Source organism: Megascapheus bottae, chromosome 22 (assembly GCF_031878675.1).
Source record: "Megascapheus bottae isolate mThoBot1 chromosome 22, mThoBot2.hap1, whole genome shotgun sequence".
Taxonomy (NCBI): Eukaryota; Metazoa; Chordata; class Mammalia; order Rodentia; family Geomyidae; genus Megascapheus; species Megascapheus bottae.
Window position 1 is genome coordinate 34,813,810 of NC_143530.1, and position 17,421 is coordinate 34,831,230.

At 49.3% G+C, this 17,421-nt stretch overlaps 1 protein-coding gene across 1 annotated transcript in view; it reads right to left on the reverse strand.

Annotated features, from left to right (window-relative positions):
• Window positions 1-1,838: 1,838 nt before the first annotated feature.
• The window catches only part of Gfod1 (Gfo/Idh/MocA-like oxidoreductase domain containing 1), a 77,693-nt gene continuing 62,110 nt past the window's right edge, over window positions 1,839-17,421 (reverse strand). Inside the window, exon 2 of the mRNA XM_090356494.1 lies at window positions 1,839-3,077. Coding sequence (XP_090212620.1) covers window positions 2,158-3,077 — 920 coding nt within the window. The 3' untranslated portion in view covers window positions 1,839-2,157. The remainder of the gene's footprint in view (window positions 3,078-17,421) is intronic.

Genomic DNA, 17,421 nt, shown 5'->3' on the forward strand with positions numbered 1-17,421 from the left:
GCCTTTGGAAGGGGAAAAAAGACACTCAAGTATCATGGTTAAATAGAATATAAAAATCAGACTCCAAGAATATATTATAACTTAGAAGAGTGGGCCCCATGGAGTCTTTCGGTCCCTTTATTCCTCAGGGCAATCTTGTGGGATTTCTAGAATAAAACAAAGTGTGTCAACCAATCAGAATATGGGACACCAGGAAGTAGTGATTTTCAGCAAATCAGTTCCTAATTATTTGTACTAGAAAATACCTACCATCACCCCTGGTATTTGATTCATGGCTGCTGCTCTAGCCAGGGCCTTGAGTGTACTGATCCCGGCTGGACTACTTCCATTCGTTTCCTAACTCTGAGCCTGGGGGAATGGGCTCTTCCTTTCTACAGCCAGATATATTTGAAAATGTTAAGTCTCAGCTGCAGGCTAGACACTGGCTTGAACTTCCAAGAATTTTTGAATTAAAGCTAGATAGAGTCATAAGGAATGGTCTACCTCGAGCCTTACAAGTACATGCCTTATGGGGGCTGAAAGGCTAGGTAACAAAAATAATTTCCCCATTTTAAAAACACACCTGGTCTTTCGAGAGCGACTTGAATGTTTCAAAATTATTTAAGCAGCAATTGATGGCAGCATTTACAAATGGTGTGTGTGTGTGTGTGTGTGCGTGTGCGTGTGTGTGTGTGCATGTGGCTGGCTGTTCCCTTTTGGCTCGGCCAACTGTGAGCTTGTGGTTGGCTGGCTCCACTGTGTAAGCTCTGAAAATAGAGTAAAAGAGACAAGACAGACAAGGAGCAAACCCAAGATGCTTTCTACAACATTTGCTTCCTCTATGCTCCATTTATTCTCTCAGAGGGAGTTCAGAGGGCTCTAACCCCCCATGCTCATAAAATTAAAATTTGTTTCTTGTTATCCTTTTGTTCTGCTTTAATACCTATTCGAAAACTTTCAGGTATCAGAATCCCAGGAGGCTAAGACCAATGTGCAGGAAGGAGTCTTAACTATTCTTAATGGAAGAGGCTTCAGGTTGAGACTCCTGAACAGCTTTCCCTATCTTGGCAAGAGTGGGCATGTGAGAGCACAGAGCAATTCTGAGGCTGGACTCATTTTCCCTTCTGTTCAGGAGCATTCTCTGTCCCCCAGTCCTGCAGGGCAGCACAGCACTCTGCAGTCAAGCCCATACTGAATGTGGGTGTCTTGGGGCTGCCTGAATCACAGAGCAGGCCCACCTTGACACTTCAGCATGGAACCTCTGCCAGGCTCCATCTCCTCTTTCTCTAAGGCGGCTCTTCTATTTCTGACAAGCCCAAAGGGACAACTTATCTTTCTCCTGCACCTGTTTTGGTGAGCCTTCCTTTGCCATTAGTGACATTCCCCTAAGGCACGGGGTCAAGGGCTAGGAGCTTGTTACACCCAGTTTTGCTTCCTAGACGAAGGCCATCCAGGAAGCTGTACACTCTGCTACCAAGTATTTTTCCTCTGCAGACACTTCAAGTAGAACAAAAATCTTCTTCCTGGAACTTTCTCACTAGTTCATCCTCTCCCTAGACTAACAAGCTTATGTGGGCATGTGAGGGGAGCCTGCCATCTGACACAGAGCCTTGACCTGGTAGGGCCACTGGGTTGGCAAGGGAATCCAAGATATGTGGGTGGATGAGGTAGGGAGGGAATCCGGCCCCTCCTGGCTTCTCACAGTAAAGCCCAGAAAAGGAAAGGGTGCTAAACCGGCTTCCTCTCATGCAAAGCCCAGTATGGGAGGGGGAGGGGGAGTCCTCAGCCCGCCCTCCCCTTTGTGTGTGTGAGGATTCTGAGGCTTAGGCTCAGAGCCTGGGTGCTGTCGCTCAGCTCCTCCCCCTCCCCGCCCCCCTCACACACTTGAGGCTGGTGCTCTAGCCACAGCTCTCTTCCAGGTGTTCTGGTGATGAACCGGAGATAGGACCTTCCTAGCTGGCTTTGAACCGGGATCTCCCCGTGATCCTCAGATCCCAGTGTGCTGAGTAGCTAGTATTCCAGGCTTGAGCCACCTCTCTCTCTCCCTCTCCACTGGGGTTTTTTCTATGCGGGGGATTCACCCCTCCCGAGGGCTTATAATCCAGCCGCTCCCCCTCCTTCTCCTCCTCTCTACACTTCCTTTACTGGGACCCCACGTCCCCCCCACTTCTCCCCAGGTTAACAGTAGAGGGACATCCTGCTGCGGCGCATGGCCTCGCTGATGAGATAGGCGGGGCTGAGCTCGGGCTCCTCGGTCATGACGGCGATGCTCTGCCACTCGCCGGTCTGGCTGGACCTCTTGATGGTGTCCACGACGCACAGCGCGTACAGGCAGTCGTCGAAGGTGGCGGCCATGGTGAGGGGCCGGCCGTCCCACGTGCGCCGGTCGTCCTGGTCCTGGAAGGCCTGGCGCACGGCCTGCATCATCTTCACGGTGCCCAGCAGGTAGGGCGCGGGGATGTCGCTGAAGGCCTTGGCGGGCAGCCGGGAGCGGCTGAGGGCGGTGGCGTCGCGCAGCAGCAGCTCCTGCTCCGGGGCGCTGTTGCGCTGGCCGTACAGGTCGGTGCCGAGCGCCAGCAGGCGTCCGGCCGAGCCCACCACCGTCACGTCCTGCTTGAAGTCGCCGGGCACGTTGAAGTTGAGGGTGACGGTGCAGCACACGCCGCCCTCCAGCACCATCTGGAAGGTGCAGAAGTCGTCGCTGGTGATCTGGCGGATGCCCTTGATGTGGTCCGTCTGCTTGACGAAGGTCTTGAGCAGCCCGTGCACCTTGACGGCCTTCTGGCCGGTCAGGAAGGTCAGCAGGTCGATGATGTAGGTGCCCACCGAGTGCAGGCCGCCGCCGCCCATCAGGTCGTCGCAGCTCCAGTTGTACTTCTTGCCCAGCAGGCTGCCGCCGTGCACCTGCACCTCGCACACCAGCAGCTCGCCCACGTAGCCCTCCTCGATCAGCTGCTTCATGCGCACGAAGGCGGGCAGGAAGCGCAGCACGTTGCCCAGGATGCTCATGAGCTTCGGGTAGTAGTGCGCCGCCGACATCATGCGGAAGGCGTCCAGCGGCGTGGCCGCGCGGTCGCAGATGACGTTCTTGCCAATACCTGTGGGCGGGAAGCAAGAGCGGCTTGGTGAGTGCTGCGGAGTGGGCGGGGCCTGCGGCTGCCGGGGGCGGGGCTGTGACCGAAGGGGGCGGGGCCTGCAGCTGCCGGGGGCAAAGCTGTGACCGCCGGGGGCGGGGCCTGCGGCTGCCGGGGGCGGGGCTGTGACCGAAGGGGGCGGGGCCTGCAGCTGCCGGGGGCGGGGCTGTGACCGCCGGGGGGCGGGGCCTGCGGCTGCCGGGGGTGGGGCTGTGACCGACGGGGGGCGGTGCCTGCAGCTGCCGGGGGCGGGGCTGTGACCGCCGGGGGGCGGGGCCGTGACCAACGGGGGCGGGGTCTGCGGCTGCCGGGGGCGAAGCTGTGACTGACGGGGGGCGGTGCCTGCAGCTGCCGGGGACTGGGTCTGCAGCCATACCTGGGCCGGATGGGTAATGGGGTCTGGATCCATTTCCTACCTGCTAATACCCCACATACATCCTCACAAGGCGCGTGTGCGCATCCATCCCATCCCTGTCACTAGTCTTCAAACTGACACCAGCGGTTTAACAACGGATGACTTCAACTTGCATGAATAGGTTTCCATAGGTAGCCTCCCATAGCCTCCCCACCCCCATTTTACAGATAAGTGGTGCTTTCACAATAGAAAAGAGTCCTTCTCAATGCAAATGTGGAGGAAATCCGGCTGTTTTGATGCAGGCAGTGTTTACTGAAATATACACAGTGTGCCAGCAGCCAGCACTCAGCCTTGTAATCCTACCTACTCAGGAGGCAGAGAGAGGTCTAAGGATCGGAGTATGAAATGAGCCATGACGATACAGGGGAGAGGAAGGGGAGGAGGGGAGTGGGAGATGAAGGGTGGAGGAGATGAGTAGGAGAGGAAGGAGATGGCAGAGGGAAATGAAAAAGGGAGGGGAGGAGGGGAGTAGGAGATGAAGGGTGTAGGAGATGAGGAGGAGAGGAAGGAGATGGCAGAGGGAAATGAAAAAGGGAGGGGAGGAGGAGAGGAATGGGAGGAGAGAGAGAAGAGTTAGGGAGGGGAGAGTAGAGGAAGGAGATGTGAGAGGGAGGAAGGCTGAGGCAGAGGGGGAGAGGAGGAATGAGGGGAGAGAAATAGGAAGAGGAAAGTGAAAGGAAGGGGAAGGGACAAGAAGAGAGGGGAGAGGGAGGAGGGTTGAGGAAGGAGATGGGGAGGGGTAGATGAAGGGTGGAGGAGGAAGGGGAAGGGACTGGAAGGGGAGGGGAAAGTAGAGGGAGGAGGAGGAGAGAGAGAGGAAGGGGTGAGAGAAGAAGAGAGAGAGGAAGGAGATGGGGGAGAAGAGGTTGGAGACAGGAGGGGGAGAGGGAGTAGGGGAGAGAAAGGAGGTGTAGGGGAGAGTTGGAGAGAAGACAGGGAGAGAAGAGAGGAATGAGAGGGGAGAGTTAGAGAAGGGAGGGAAAAGGAAGAAGATAGGGATAGGAACAAGAAAGGGAGGAGGGAGATGGGAGGGTTGAGGCAGAGGGGGAGAGGAGAGATGAGGGGAAGGAAAGAAGGGGGAGGAGGAGCTGGGAGAGGGAAAGGAAGGAGAGAAAGAGGGAGGGATGGGAGGGAGAAAGTGAGCCTGGGATGAGGGGCAGGGAAGGAGATGAGGTAGAAGTGGGAGGGAAAGGAGAGATGGGGAGCTGAGAGGAGGTATGTAAGGGTGGAGGAAGAGAAGAAGTGGGAGCCAGGCAGTCACAGACAGGAAATGAGAGCTATGTGCCTCCCACTTCCTCAGGGGGCTGCGGTAGGGAGTCCTAGGAGACGGACAGGGCAAAGGCTGCCCCCATGGCAGGGTCCTTGCTCCTTGGCAGAAGTTGGCTCTGGGAGTGAACCCCCCCCCCCCCCGTCATTCCAGTATGCAGAACATGGAGATGGAAGGTTTGAAGTTTGAAGCTAGCCAAGGCAAATTATTGAGACTTGAGTCTCAACCAAAGACCCTGAAAGAGGCCACATCTGATGGGAAGGGCTGCTGAGTAGCTTCTCTCTAGCCCTACATCTCAAGCAGAAAGGTCTTTACCTTTATTACACACTGTCCTTTCGACCTCATGGGCAAAGGACCAACAAACAAGTGAGGAAAATGAGGAGCTAGTTTAGGAAAAGAGAGCAACCAAGATGTGAGCGATTGCAGCACACAAATCTAAGAGAGGGAGCACCTCGGCAACCATGCAAATTAAGAAGATAACCAATCAGAGAGACTATGGAAATGACTGTTACCTCTGACGTAGAGGTGATACCTCAGCTGGGTTCTGAAGCAGATGTAGGAGTTTACCTATTCAGATGTTAGATGATGTCCCATTTAAAAATTTTTAAATATGATCCAAAACAAGGTATTTAAGCTGAACTCTGATAATCTTATGTATAGAGTGAAGGAAAGGATGACAGTACTGTCCCAAAGATATGTGCTCGTTACCTGACTTACAAAACTATAACATCTCTGTATATCACCTGTATCAAAATAATTAACCATTAAAAAAGATCTGTGTATATCTTGTGGTGCAATTGTCTCAGAGGCGGATTCATTAAAATCTTAAAAGACCAGGGCTCAAGAGAGGTTAAGTAGACGGGAGTTCAAACTTGAAACACAAGTTTTGTTTTGTTTTTTGTAACCTCACCATACTGCAACCTGAATAAAGGTCTCAGCTCTCCCATCTCATCTCTTGAAGGGTACTGCAATGGTGGACAGGGCTGTGCCTCAAGAAAACTAGAGATGAAGCCAGATCTTCATTCCCCACATCACCTGACAAAGAAATGTCCCCAAGTCAAAAGCAGTTATTATTGACAACTTCAAAGAGTAACTAATCCTTCCAATGCAGCCATGTCCTGCATAGGGGCTTAGCACTTATAGACAATGTCCCCCCTTTTTTGTTTATATTATCCCATCTGGCAGACACCAATACTATTCCCATAGTCCTTGGAGAAGATAAACAATGTTCCCTGGTTCCTCAACGAGAAACCAAACTGGACCTTGAACTCAGATCATCTCACTTCTGCGCCTGCCTGGTTTCAACTTTCTGTTCTTCCTCCCTCCAATGATTCTGTCCTAAGGCTGGCTAGATTCTCTTGTGTCACCCAGGGCTTCTTGCTCTCATTCCTACCAGCTCCACACACTGTGTGACAGGGCAGGATGTAGTGCAGGATGCCAGAGGACTCAGGAGAGAGCAGAAACCAGGGCACTGGGGGTGGGGGCCTCAGGCTTAGCTGGTACCATCCCATGTCCCAAAGGAATGTCAGTTTCTACCCTCATTTTGAACTTGAAATGGAACTGGGTCAGTGTCCTTTGTCACAGCAGTAGGCTTTGAAAGAGGTCACAGCTGATGAAAGTGGGCAAGGCCAACAGCCATGGCACTTGCAGTGGAACTAGAATAGAGGTGAAGGGCTCTTCTAGTTCACCTCCCTATTCCTCTTTCCCCCCACTCTACCTATGGCACCTACCAGGCAGGAAAGGGCTCAACCCCATGGGGAGCAGGCCACAGCACTCTCAAATAGCCAAAGGATGCCGTGGTTTTTAATTTGGGGGAGGAGGAAAGGTACTGGAGTTGAACTCAGGGCCTTGAACATGCTGGGCAAGCACCCTACCTCTTTAGTTGTGTCTTGCTCTTTAAGTTGGGTCTCATGCTAACTTTGCCCCAGTCTGGTGTCAAACTCATCACCCTCCATCTCTCCAGTACAACTACATCTGGTGTGGAGAGGCTAAGACCACTTCACTCCAGAGGCCAGATTCAAAGCCATGCTCACAACTTTCCCCCATAGAAGTCGGAATCTCTTGTAAAGAATGGACGAAGGGTGCCGTACTGACCCATTAGTCCACCAAAGACAACTCAGAAGGACCCAGCTACTTAAAAGGAAATGGAATGCTAGAGCTAGGTGTGAGAATACTATTTGGGACTACAATTCCATTCCCAATCCACCCACTTAGCAAAAGGAAGGAATAGCAGGGCTATCAGCTTGGTTGCCTGGGAGAAAAGAAATGGACATTTCCCAAGAGGTAGGTAAGGAGGGTCATGGTTACCAGCTAAATTCAGTGCAATGTGTTTGGATAAATGAAGCCCTCACCTCTTCACCAACCATGCCAGCTGGCATCCCTGAATGCTATGTACCTTGCATTTAAAAAAAATAAAATCTTAGTTATTATTAAGGTATTGTATAGAGGACTTACTGCTTCACAAGTCAGATAACAAGTACACTGCTTTTTGGACAATGTCATCCTTTCTTCTGCTTTCCCTCAATATCTCCACTTGGCCCCCTGCCCAAGAGTTATAGTTCATGTTCCACTTAGTATATACGGATGTGCTGCATTCTTAAGCCAATCACAGATCCTAAAAACTCCTCACTCCTGCCACCACTGCAGAGCTCCCAAGATTAGCTCAGGTCAGGCCAGGTAGTCTCCTTTTTGCCTAAAATTAGTCACAGGAATGACACGTGAGTTGGGAAGGGGTGTGTGTGTGTGTGTGTAGGGGTCATCTTAGAATGGATTAAGACAGAGCCTGCTCTTTTGCATCACTTTTCCAGAACTCCAGAAATCAAAACCCCATCCTCCAGAAAGGAGTCCGTCTCCAGGTCCTGCTAGTGCAAGGTCTGTGACTTGTGTCTGCATTCTCTTCAAACCTCCCTTTCTTTCCAGCTCTTTCCATGGTTTTGTATTTTAACTCCATCAAAAAGAGTGCCTCAATGAGGTACTCCAGGGTTTTCAACCCTATTATTAGTCTCTGTGTTACCAAGGTGATTGTGTCCTCGCCTGGTTTCTTCTAGACAGCAGGAGCAGGTACAGCACAGGGCAGGAAGAGAACCAGGCAAGCCATGAAACAATCAGCACAAAACCCAGGAGGAGGTATGGGAAGAGCCCCATACTATAGTCACCACCTCCCAAGAAGACCCCATTGGGCTTATCTTGGGGGCCCTTCTCAGGATGGAGGGCTTTGCTGCTTCCTTCCAAGGCTTCTCTCCACTCGCTTTCAAATAAACTTACTATGCTTACCTTAAACACTTCCCGCCTTTTAATTCTTTAATAGACAGAAAAATCCATTCTCCAAGATCCATCAGTACTACAAGGGAAGGCTTGCTATAACAAAGCCAGAGCCCTTAGGTTCCCCTAGGCCACCGGCTTGTGTTAGGGAGGGGCAGAGGCACGAAGTAGGGGTAGAGTGGCTATCTAGTTGCTCTGGTACATCGAGATGTGATGCAACTGAAAGATGCTTATCAGGGAGGACAGTGGCTGGGAAAGCCAAGCTGGCCTTGTGGGAACGTAGTTTTCACTGCTGAACACAGGAAGTCCTCTGAGGACTCCAGCCTGTGACAAGCAAGCACCACCCAGCCTGGCTGAAGGAACCAAGAGGCAGTGGGCTTGCCACACCAACACTCCCACAAAGCAGGGGACTGTAAGGAACCACTGTGGCTCATTCTCACTCCACCCAGGGCAGCCCAGTAACCCAGGAGCTCAGGGGAACAAAACCTGCCCCTGGCTCCCTGCTGTCCCACAAAGAGCCAATGGCTCCTCCTTCAGCCAGAGGGGACCGGAACTCAAGAACCAGCTGTGAGAACCTGGTTTACATCTTTCCACTTATACACGATTAGAGCAGAGAGAAGCCCCTCCCACAGCCCCCCGGGGAACCAGACCAGCTTCCACTTGGGACAGTGATGATCCTTATTAACATAAATTCCCAGTGCTTTCACCTCCACTCCTATCCCACCACCATTGCCGATGCCATCCCAAGTCTATGACCTCACTTGGGAAGGGGCGGCAAGGTGACCACAGCTGCAAACGGACAGGTAACTCAGTGTAATAACTGGGTGGCAGCGTGTGTTGGGAGGAGTGCCGGGAGGGACCAAGGGGTAGCAGAGATTGGTCATTTGAAGACGCTTTCTAGCCTCTGAGTCTGAGCCTACCATGCTGGGAAGGTTCTCATAAGCAAGTTTTGGTGGGAGGCATAACTTCCCACAGTTGGAACCAAGTCAGTTGCTTGCTGTCCCAGAAGCCGTTTGAGTGCAGACATGCACATACATCTGGTTTGTGAGATTTTAAACAAGGAGGGAAGAGGGAGCAGATCTATGCTGTGGGGACAGCAATGGCTAGGTTCTGACCCTGCTATGGTGGCAGGGGATGCCTAGGGCTGGCTCCCCTGCTCAGCCAGGGCCAGCAATGGAGTCCATCCACCCAGGAAAGGGTTGTTGGGAACACTGGCACTGTCCATTCCAGTTTCCAGTGCTTTCTTCATTCCCTTTGTTTTCCAAACTTACGTTCCCAGTCTTCCCTGTACCACATCTGTGAACTAATGTCCTTTCCCAAAATTCCATTCTACAAAACTCAGCCTTGTAGTTTCTGTGGTTGGCAATTAAAATACTACTCTGGTAGGTGGCACAGGCTTCCAAGTTTTCCAGATCCCTTTGTGGAAGGCTGAATTGGGCACAGAAGAGACACTAGAGGCTTATTAATAAGATCTAGCATGACTGGACAGGGAAGAAAAATGGAGGCTAAGGGAATGTGAGCAATTTTGCAAGCTCAGAGACCTGCCCCATAAATAGCTAAAAGCTAGAATAATAACACTTGAGCTTAGAAGATGACAAGACATTGGCTCAGAAATGTGTGCTTGGTATCAGATCCAAATAAATGAATCCATGTTAACTCTCAGAGCCACAATAATTCTAAAGAAGTAGGTGGCAGGGAGCTGTGTGACAGCACAGGGTTGGTGACTGTACAGACTGGAAAGCTAACTGGTTCTGGCCTGCCTAGAAAGCATGTGTGAGTGGGAGCTGAGGTCTGGCCCTGTTGGCTTCCTAAAACCAATGGCTGAGAACATGAAATGCACAGTGTATGGGAAGTTGCACTTCAAGAAAAACCACCTAGGTCAACAACCAAGTCACTGCTGAAATGTAGCAGATTTTAAAAAGAACCTGGAATGTTCTCTGTTGGGACCCCAGCTGAGTCCCAGGGACTGTCATGAATGAAAAACCACATGAGAGCTGCAGACACCAGTTCTGTTTCCCCACGCACCCACCCCCAGCACATTAGCCACCCCCACGCCTGGAGAAGTTCTGATGGCACTACTAGCTGGCCTGGGTGACCACAGAGAGACCAGCTTGGTCAAGGGTTGCCTGAGCATTTAGCTGTACACTTTTTAGCTGTTCATAAAGAGAGCTCAGCAACTCACTTTTGGTTGCACCCAATGGTTTGATATGTCTATGGCACAATCCTCCTTGGGCCCAGGATCACTTGGCAATAATTACATCCTTGACAGCAATAGAACCCAGAACCTCAAAAACAGAGGATGGAGGCCAAACACCAATGACTCTCACCATAATCCTAGCTACTCAGGAGGTTAAGAGCTGAGGATCATGGTTTGAAGCCAGTGAGGACAGGAAAAGTCCATGAGACTCTTATCAATTAATGACCAAAAAGCTGGAAGTGGAGCTATGGTTGAAATGGGACAACACATAGGCTCTGAGTTTTAGCCCCAGTATTGGTACATGTGCATATGTGCGCGCATGCACACACATACCACACACACACACACACACAAACCCCACTCTAATAGACTTTATAGGTCTGTCTTCTGCATCCACTGACCCAACAAGCACAGATACAGATAACCTGGTTGCTTAGCAACTGCTGCCACCCAATGGGAGGAGGGGTGAGGGAGAGAAGAGAGAAGGTATAGGCTGGGAGCAAGGTTCATGGTCTCATCTTGGGTATGTGCCAATCCTCGATATGTGACCTCAAGATAGGATAGCTAGAGAAATTCCACACAGCCAGCTACTCTCACAGGCTCTCATTCTAATTAGCTGAAGATGAGATCAGCAGTCTAAAAGTGCCACAAAAAACCGTGAAGTTAACAGCACAGTCCTTTGACACTGGCAAGAGATGATGGTGGTAAAAATCTCCGTTAAAGGCCATGGGACCTATATCAAGAATAGTGAATGTCCCTCTGGGCTGCAGCTAGGAGACTGGGAATGTAGGTTCCAAAGAGAACTCAGAGACAGAAGGAAATTGCTATTGTTATTACTATTGGTAGCAGTAGTACTATTTGGCTTTCCCAGGGCATTAAGAAAAGCCAGACAGGGGCTTCATGAGAAGAACTGGCTAATTTGACCTTAGTTTATTGAATGGAGTGAGATTTGTAGTGGTTAATTTCTATTCAGAGAATAAAAAAATATAAGCATTGACTAGAATAATGCAGATGAGACATAGGTGAAAAAAAATAGTGCCTGGAACAAAGGTACCCCCTTGCTTCAAGGGCTTCCATTCTATAAAAACACACTGGATAAAAGTTAAAGCACTTCCAGAGTAAATGAGGGGGTCAAGCTACTGGGTGTTGGCTTTCTGTTACAATAACAAGCACCTGAGCTAACTTATAAAGAGGAAAGTCTACCGGTTTGTCTTATTAAAACAAAAGGTTGTCAGGGAGTGGTGGCTCGTGTCTGTGATCCTAGCTACATAGGAGGCTGAGAACTGAGGATTGCAGTTCAAAACCGGCATAGACAGACTAGTCTGTGACTCTTATATCCAATTAACCAGCAAAACGCCAGAAATGGAACAGTGACTCAAGTGGCAGAGTGCCAGCCTTGAGCAAAAAAAATCCCTTCCTCTTCCTCTCCCTTCCTTCCTCCCCTCCTTCTCCTTCTCCCTCTCTCTTTCCCTCTCCACAGAAAAACTGCTCAGCAATGTGTAGCCCCCCCTTTACATTTCCTTCCCTGCTCTTCCCCCCCAAGACCAGCTTGTAAGACTCATGCTTCATATTGCTTCAAACTACAGTTCACAGGCCTTGGCCCTCTGTTTTTGTCCCCAGGCTCTAAAGGAATGTGACAGGGGATGTCAGACAGCTTCCTGATAGCCAGACCCAAAGCTCCCTTCTTGTGCATTGCAAACAGAACTAAGGTGCTTTGCATGGTGTACTGGTTTAGCACACAATGAAGGAACAGACAAAAGCAGCTGCTTGCAGAGCTGATCCTATGTAGCACCCAGGCCAGTGCAGAGAAACACTGACAAGGCTATACCGTGTTAGAGTCAATAGAAACATTTTTCACCCAGGCAGTTGGCAGAGCCTGCTCTTCTTAGCCATAGTCTGCTCTTTCACCAATGAGCCTCAGCTCCTCACAAGTCTCCTCTCAAACGTGATTTGTTCTGTGGCTTTTCCTGGTGGCTTTCAACACAAGCACTCCTCTCTGCCCACATAACCCCACTGAGAGAGGTTTAGGACGCAGTACATCCAAGCAAGAGGAAAGTATGGCAAGGCATATACAAACACCTGTTCTTGTAACTGGTGCTTAAAAGCTGTTCTTACTGAGAAATATTACAAGGCCCATGAATCAACTGAGAGCAGGAAGTAGCACCTGGACATGCAAACACTTCGTTCCAAATTCAAATAGAAGGGCTTTGGCTATGCTAATTGGCAGTCATTTCTCTTGAGGTCCATTAATCAAACATACACACTGAGCCATTAATCTCTGTCTCTGTCTCTGTCTCTCACTCACACACACACACACACACCCCTCCTGTATAGAAACTTAATCTTCACCATTGCCTCCCATATCATATTTGAGACTTTCCCACACTGACCTGATTTCCCTGCTCAGTCCTCAAGCTCAAACAGGATCTCCCTCCCTGTACCTTTGCTCCCCACCTCTCCAGTTCACCCCCTTTCCACGATGCAACCCAAGTCCCACCTCCTCCAGGATCCCCTCCCTGATGAATTCAAGTCTGGGGTTCCTTTCCTCCTCTGCCCTTGGCTGCCATGCCTGCTATGACATTTGATGAAGCAATGTAGGTAAGCTACTGAGCGCAGTGCCTGGGATAGGAAGTGCTGGATAAATGCTGTCTATTATGAACTTGAGAGTGAGAGCCTTTTGACAAATGATGTCTTCCAACAGCCCAGCATAATCACAACCCTCAATACATCTTTGTTGCTTGAAGTTAACCCAAGAGGGGAAGACAAAAACAAAGCCAGAGAGGAGAAAGCTCAAGTAATATTATTTTCAAGGACATGAAGGGTTATTGCACAAAAGATGGCGAATATTTTTTGGTTGGTTTGGTTTTTTTTGCGTGTGTGTGTGTGTGTGTGTGTGTGTGTGTGTGTGTGTGTGTGTCTTTGAAGGTAATAGAAGACAGATGGACTTGAATAACAATCACCTGAGCTGGAAGTTCTGGATGGTGCCAGAAACACGTTAATAGAGAACACTGATGAAGGACACAGGTAAAGGGAGCCAAGCTAAGGGCTAAGTCTCAAAGGTTTATCATGCGTTTGGACTTTTAGTTTCTTCAGCTGTCAAGTGGGCATATTAGAATGTTAACTTCAGCCAGGTGTGACAGTTTACCTGTAGCCCTAGCTGAGATGGAGGATTGCAATTCAAGGTCAACTTAGGCAAAATAGTTCATCAGACCCCAGCAGAACTAATTTTTTTTAAACCTGGATGTGGGGAGACATGCACATGCAAGCTACCACATAGGTAAGGAGACCCTGCAGCCCTACAGAGGTAGTCCAACAAGACTCTCCATCTAGGATGGAGGAACAGGTGCTGTCCCAAGACTGTCTTCTCTCCTCCTCTCAAGTCTGGTGATGACAAATACAGCAGTCCCTGCTGAGGCACAGTTTCACTTGCCATGGTTTCAGTCACTTGTCTATTTATCATACCCCAAAATATTAAATGGAGAGTTCCAGGACTCAGAAGATTTCAGATGCATGCCATTCTGGGCAGAGTGGTGAAATTCTGCTTCATTTTGCCCGAAAATATGTATAACCTCTTTCATAAAACTCACCATCCAAGTAAACCTCTGTTCTCTATTTATTGTCAGGTCCCGAGCATTTTGCCATAGCAACGCAAAATGGAGTAAGACAATGCCTGCTTCAGAAGGGAGTCAGGACAGATTAGAAAGCAAATGATGATGCAATGATGGGGACAGCTGTGGCCTGTGGCACTGCCCTCTCCCAAAACCCCAGGACCTGCAGTAAAAGCCTGTAAACCACCAGATAAAACGCATAGCATGGGCTTGCCTGAATTGGGGGGGGGGGGGATCCTTTTCCTTCTTCCTTGAGAGATTTACTTATTATCAAAGAATTCAAGCATTTCAGAGTCTTGGAGGTAGGCTCAGAAGCTAAGCTAGGCTTGCCCTTTCCTAGCTAGGCAAGCTCAGATAAGGGAGTTCCCTTTCAGGGCTCCAGCTTCCTCCATAGAAGATGATAAAATAAAATCCTGAGGACAAAAGAGAATTTATGGGAAGTGCTCAGCTAGCCAGGGCTCCCATAAAGGTGAGCACCTTCCATTTGAGGTTAAAAAACTTAGAGCCATCACAACCTCTCCAGTCCCTGTTCCCACTGAACAAACATCTGAACAAATGTATAAATGTCACAGCCCTCTGGACTCCATCAGAGTGTGTTCCCAGCCATAAGCAAGGGCAACCAAGGCCTTCCTCCCTATCCTCCCTCTATAGACTCCTCACTCCAAGGGATTCCCCATCCCAAGTATCAGGCCCTCTTAAGCCTTCAGGGGCTTGTGCACTGCCTGGATGAGGGGCAGCCAGGATGCAGGAATACCATCTCAATATGGCAGCATCACCTGCCCTTTCCTAGTCCACAGCAGTGGGTTTTAGGATCTGGGAGCCAAGAAGCTGTATGTTCCCCTGTGAAGGCCCACCACTAACTAAGCAGAGGAAGCAAAGCTCTTCATCAAGCCAGCATTTATGGACGTATTCTGTACTGGGTGGCAGCCTCACAGTTCAAGACCTCCTCTCTAACTTTACCCCAAACTTAGAGTTCTACCTCCATTTTCTTCCTTCCTTCTTTCTTTCCTTCCAGTTCAAGTACTGGAACTAAAGGCCTCACACTCTCATTTGTTGTTGTTCTTGCTCAAGGCTGGTGCTCTATCATTGGAGCAATACCTCCAGACTGGCTTTTTGCTGGTTAGTTGGTGATAAGAGTGTCACAGACTTTTCTTCCTGAGCTGGCTTTGAACCAGAGCCTTCAGATATCAGTCTCTGTTTGAGCCACCAGTGCCTGACCTGCCTCCATTTTAGAGATGAGGAAATAGAGGCTCCCATCTCCAGTGTCAGAGGTAAGGGCTCTGGGATTTGAACTCAGGTCTGGATACCCATGTTCATCCAAAAGAACCTGAACCCAAAGCACCATAGTGACAAAGACTCTGACTCTTGTTAGGGCTTGCCTAAGAATCAAGGGTCCTCTGATTCCCTTTACCTCTCCTCTTTCGATTCCCACAAAGTTCCTTTGTCTACCTAGAGACCAGAAGAGAACACAATGGGTGGGACATAGTGCATGCCTTCCATCCAGCAATGCAGGAAGCCTGAGTAAGTCTGTGTCCAGGCTGGAATAAAACCTCACACTGTATATGGAAAAAAAAATAGCTCGTTAAAAAAAAAATAGCTCAAGTGGTATCTTGGCTGCTTAGCAAGCACAAGTCTCTGAGTTCAACTTGTAGTACCATCAAGAAAAAATGGGGGGGGGCAAGAACTAGAAAAGAGGTGACAGGGTCAAGATGCATTGTACTTTTAACTGATTTATTTGATGAAGCCCCTTTATACAACCACTTAAAATAGTAATAATAATAATAAAAACCTAAAGAGAATTCTCAACTCACATGGAAGAAACTGCTCTGCAGATGGCCCAAGCACCTGGAAAGACCTGACACACCTCAGTACCCTCCAGCTTGGTCCCACAGAGGATCAATTACAATCTATCCACCCCTCTGCAAGCCAGTTTGTCCTAGGCCTCTGCATGTCCTCCAAGCCCACTGAGCCCCCCTGAAAACCGGTTACTGTTCCTCGAACAATGGTTCATGTCTCCCACTCTCTCCCCTTGTAGAAAAGGGTTTGTAAGTTTTTTCAATAATGCTGAGCTGATAACTAAAACGATACTATGTGATTACCTCTGTGTACATAATAAATGCTTGGCTTTTCTCCAATCAATCTCTGTTCATTTATTCTAGCAAAACTTCAGAGTGTGTAGGAAAACCTCACATCCCCTGTCTGCCATCTGCGATTTGCAGCCCCTGTGAGTGTTCTCTTTGCTTGGGTGATGGCCAAAGAGATTTGGGGATTAAATGAAGGATGACAAGGGAGGATTATCCTGGATTGCCCTGGTGGCCTGATGTCATCATACTGCTCCTTATAACACAAGGCAAGAGATCAGAAAGGGTAACAGCAGACGTCATCAAGAAAGAAAAAGGTCAAGTTGGGCGTGGTGGTTCATGCCTATAATCTTAGCTCATCAGGAGGCTGAGATCTAAGGATCTCGGTTCAAAGCCAACCCAGGCACTAAACACTGAGAGACTCTTCTTTACAATTAACCACTAGAAAACTGGAAGTGGCTCTGTGGGCTCATGGGTAGGGTAGTAACCTTGAGCTGAAGAGCTCAGGGACAACACCCAGGCCCAGAGGTCAAACCCTACAACCAACAACAAATAGAGAGAGAGAGAGAGAGAGAGAGAGAGAGAGAGAGAGAGAGAGAGAGAGAGAGGGAGGGAGGGAGGGAGGGAGGGAGGGAGGGAGGGAGGGAGGGAGAGAAGGAGGGAAGGAGAGAAGGAGAGAAGGAGAGAAGGAGAGAGAGAGAGAGGGAGAGAGGGAGAGAGGGAGAGAGGGAGGGAGGGAGGGAGAAAGAGAGAGAGAGAGAGAGAGAGAGAGAGAGGTCAGCATGAGCTGAGATCGCAGAAGTCATAAACTTCTACAAGGCTAAGAAAGGTAAAGGGATGGGTTTTTTTTTCTGGAAGCTTCCAGCTTGTTGTTATTAGGAAGTTACAAGGTCATGGCCTCACTGGATAGTCACATCCTTAAAATTAAGGAGAACTGCAGCCAGCCAGTAAGATGGGGCGACTTGTCCAGCATGCTGCCTTTCGTAAAGTATTTGCTAAAGATCAGATGGAATCATATATATGAAGAAGTTTTAAAGCCTTGAGAGTAGGACTGTGGCTTCCACAATATGTGGGCTTCAACCTCAGTTCTGCCAAATGGGAGGCCCGATCTATCCTGAAAGGAACAGAGGGAGTATGTTTTATACAACACATTATCTTCAATCCAGTACATGTGAACATTTACGAACCCCTCATCAGTCAACGACATCTGAGATATTTCACATGTGTTGTTCAAACCACATCTTGGAAATCCATTCCCACTTTCTTACAGTGGACAGCCTCACGTGCCTAGTAGCCACATGTGGTTCCCAGCTACATGGCACAGGGTACAACCAGTGACTCATCAGACAACACAAGGTCTTGAAGGAAGACCTGAAGTTGCGTGGGAAACAAAACCTGTGCATTGGAAAATATGTGAGCAGTGGATTTTCAGGGTTTTAGTCTTCTGGTGGTAACCAAAGGAAAACATGAGATGGAGTA